The 2,411-nt window shown below is 23.6% G+C and overlaps 1 protein-coding gene across 1 annotated transcript in view, besides 5 other annotated features; it reads left to right on the top strand.

Annotated features, from left to right (window-relative positions):
• Nucleotides 1-324: a repeat region.
• Nucleotides 274-1,236: a repeat region.
• An 11-nt stretch (nt 1,237-1,247) lies between these two features.
• Nucleotides 1,248-1,332: a sequence feature (AT_rich).
• Nucleotides 1,333-1,550: 218 nt separating this feature from the next.
• Nucleotides 1,551-1,575: a sequence feature (AT_rich).
• Nucleotides 1,576-2,285: 710 nt separating this feature from the next.
• Nucleotides 2,286-2,386: a microsatellite.
• A 5-nt stretch (nt 2,387-2,391) lies between these two features.
• EDI_245360 (calpain, putative) overlaps nt 2,392-2,411 on the top strand; it is a gene marked incomplete at both ends in the record, with an annotated part of 1,425 nt that continues 1,405 nt past the window's right edge. Inside the window, one exon of the mRNA XM_001733290.1 lies at nt 2,392-2,411. This exon is cut by the window's right edge and continues 1,405 nt beyond it. Within this exon, the coding sequence (XP_001733342.1) occupies nt 2,392-2,411 (20 nt within the window).

Raw genomic sequence — 2,411 nt, 5'->3', positions numbered from 1 at the left:
AGTTGTAGTTTTGTTCATTTGTATTGTCCCAGATGATGCTGTTCTCAGTATCTATTGTGTATTTATCATTAATATCATTGTTTTCTTCTTCTCATTTTCTGAAATAAAAAATAAACAATAAATTGTTGATGATTTGATATTAATTGATTTTGTTCTTCATTTTCTCTTTGTGTATTGTCTAATTCTTCTTTTATTTTTTCTGCAATCTCATACTTTTTAATTCAACTTTTTTTTTTTGATATACAGAGAGTTGATTTTATTTATCTCTTATGTTCTTCTTCAGCACACTAACACTCTTCTTCAGTTTGTCCTTCTCCTTCTTCAAATTCTCATAATTAGCTCGGAGAATGGGAATGATTTCATCTTTAATATTTCTGTGTTATTTTACTTTCTACTTCGTTTATTTTTCCTTGTAATGAAATATTTATTATTTTAATTTAGAATTTTCTTATTTCATTAAATGTTGTTTGAATATTGTTTATTTGTGTTTTCATCTTTTCTATTTCTTCTTCAAACTCTTTCCTAACTGTATCTCGTGTTTTTTGAATCATTTCATCTGAAATGGTTTGTTCTTGTTCATTCTTTTTTGTTTGAAGTTCTTTAATAATTTCTTCTATTTCTTTAATTTTATTTTGAAGAATGTTAATTTCTTATTTGTTGCATCTTCTTCTTTATCTTGTGTTTTTATTTATTTTCTTTTTCATTTATTATTATTGTAGTTTTATTTCATTTCTTTGTTTTTTGTTTTTGATTCATTTTTCATTTGTTTTAATATCTTCATCCTTTATTTTGTTTTCTATTTGAATTCTTCTTTGTTTTTCTATATTGTTTTATTATTTATTATTGAATATACTTCTTGGCAATATAATTTCTTTATCTCATACTTTTTAAGTATTTCTGAATATTCTCATTTCTCAATTTCACTTCTTATTCTTTTATTTTCATTTTAATTTCATTTATTGTTAATAATTTAGATTTCTTGTTTGTATAATGTTTATTATCATTATATTTACATTGTTTCTTATTTGTTTTTATTTGTATTCTTCTTTTTCTATTCACTTTTCTCTTGTTATTTTTTTATCATAATTATTATACATTTTATTGCTACTGAAGTCCTTTCTTTTCTTTGAACTTGAATACCTGTTTGTTGTTTGGTTTTCTTTACAAGACTCTATGACTTACTCAATAAGCATTACAACAAAATTTGTTTTAAATTCTGAATTGATAAAAGGATCTCTTTGAACAACAAAAAATAAATAATTAAATAATTTTTTTGAAGGAAGAAATCTTAAAAAAATGTTTAATTAATTCAAATTTTATAATAATTTTATTGTACCATTCTCACAAGTTTTTCAAATTAATTCTTATGAATAGTAGGAGTTACAATTTTGTAAAGACATCACTTTCTTAATATTTAAATAAACAAACTACACAATCTTCAAAACCAACTAGGTGTGGGGTTGTTTGACTCATACAACCAAAACACAGTTACACTTAAAACCAAACAAAGAAACTAATAAATTGATAATTAACCATAACTAAGATAATACTAATTATTATATAAATTATAATTAACAATCCCCTCTTCTCAAAGTAATTCTAGTTTTTACAGTGGGACAAAAACGCTACGAACATACCAAGTATTGTACTTCTACTAGTAACTACTCTTAATTGTAACAACTAGAAAAATACTCTCCAGACTCAGTACACTGCCCAAATTCTAACCTAATTAATAACAGTTATTTATAAATAAAATGAAAATAAACTATCACGTGTCAATTTCAAAGAGTAACCCAAATTACAAAAGCTAGATATACAACATTAAACAATCCCTTCAATAAAAATTTAGGTTATAGTTCAACTTGTTTAAAAAATAACAAAAAAACTTAATTGTTTTTAAGGTGACTCTTTCAGAATAAAAAGGAAATTAACTTAACTTCCATTTTCTCAATTCAAAAATCTTAAAAATCAATTTGTTTATGTCATACAGTGAAAATCAACCAATTTTAAGCACAACTGAATCTATTGAAATGTATTGTTCAACTTGCAACAAAACAGTTCATTCAGTAGTTGAGTACAAGTGTGGAATATTTGCATATGTTTTAGCCCTAATTTTGTTTTGTGTTGGTTGTGTTTTCTGTTTCTGGATACCACTAGTATTTGAATTTTCAAAAGATGTTCATTATAAGTGCCCTCTTTGTAACACTGTTCTTGCCATCAAAACTAAGGTGTAAATGACTTCATTGTTTACTTTACCTTGAGTTTTTTGAATTTCAATGTTATATAAAACAAAATTTAAAAAGAAACTAAAAATAGTATAAAAATAAAAGAATAACCAAAAAAAGAATAATAAAATAAAAACAAAAAAACTAAAAAATATAAATAAGCTTCATGTTTACTGATGATGAATT

This window comes from Entamoeba dispar, genomic scaffold, assembly GCF_000209125.1.
Source record: "Entamoeba dispar SAW760 scf_1105229459935 genomic scaffold, whole genome shotgun sequence".
Lineage (NCBI taxonomy): Eukaryota > Evosea > Mastigamoebida > Endamoebidae > Entamoeba > Entamoeba dispar.
Note: the sequence above shows the minus strand (reverse complement) of the source record. Positions and strands in the feature narration are given on the sequence as shown.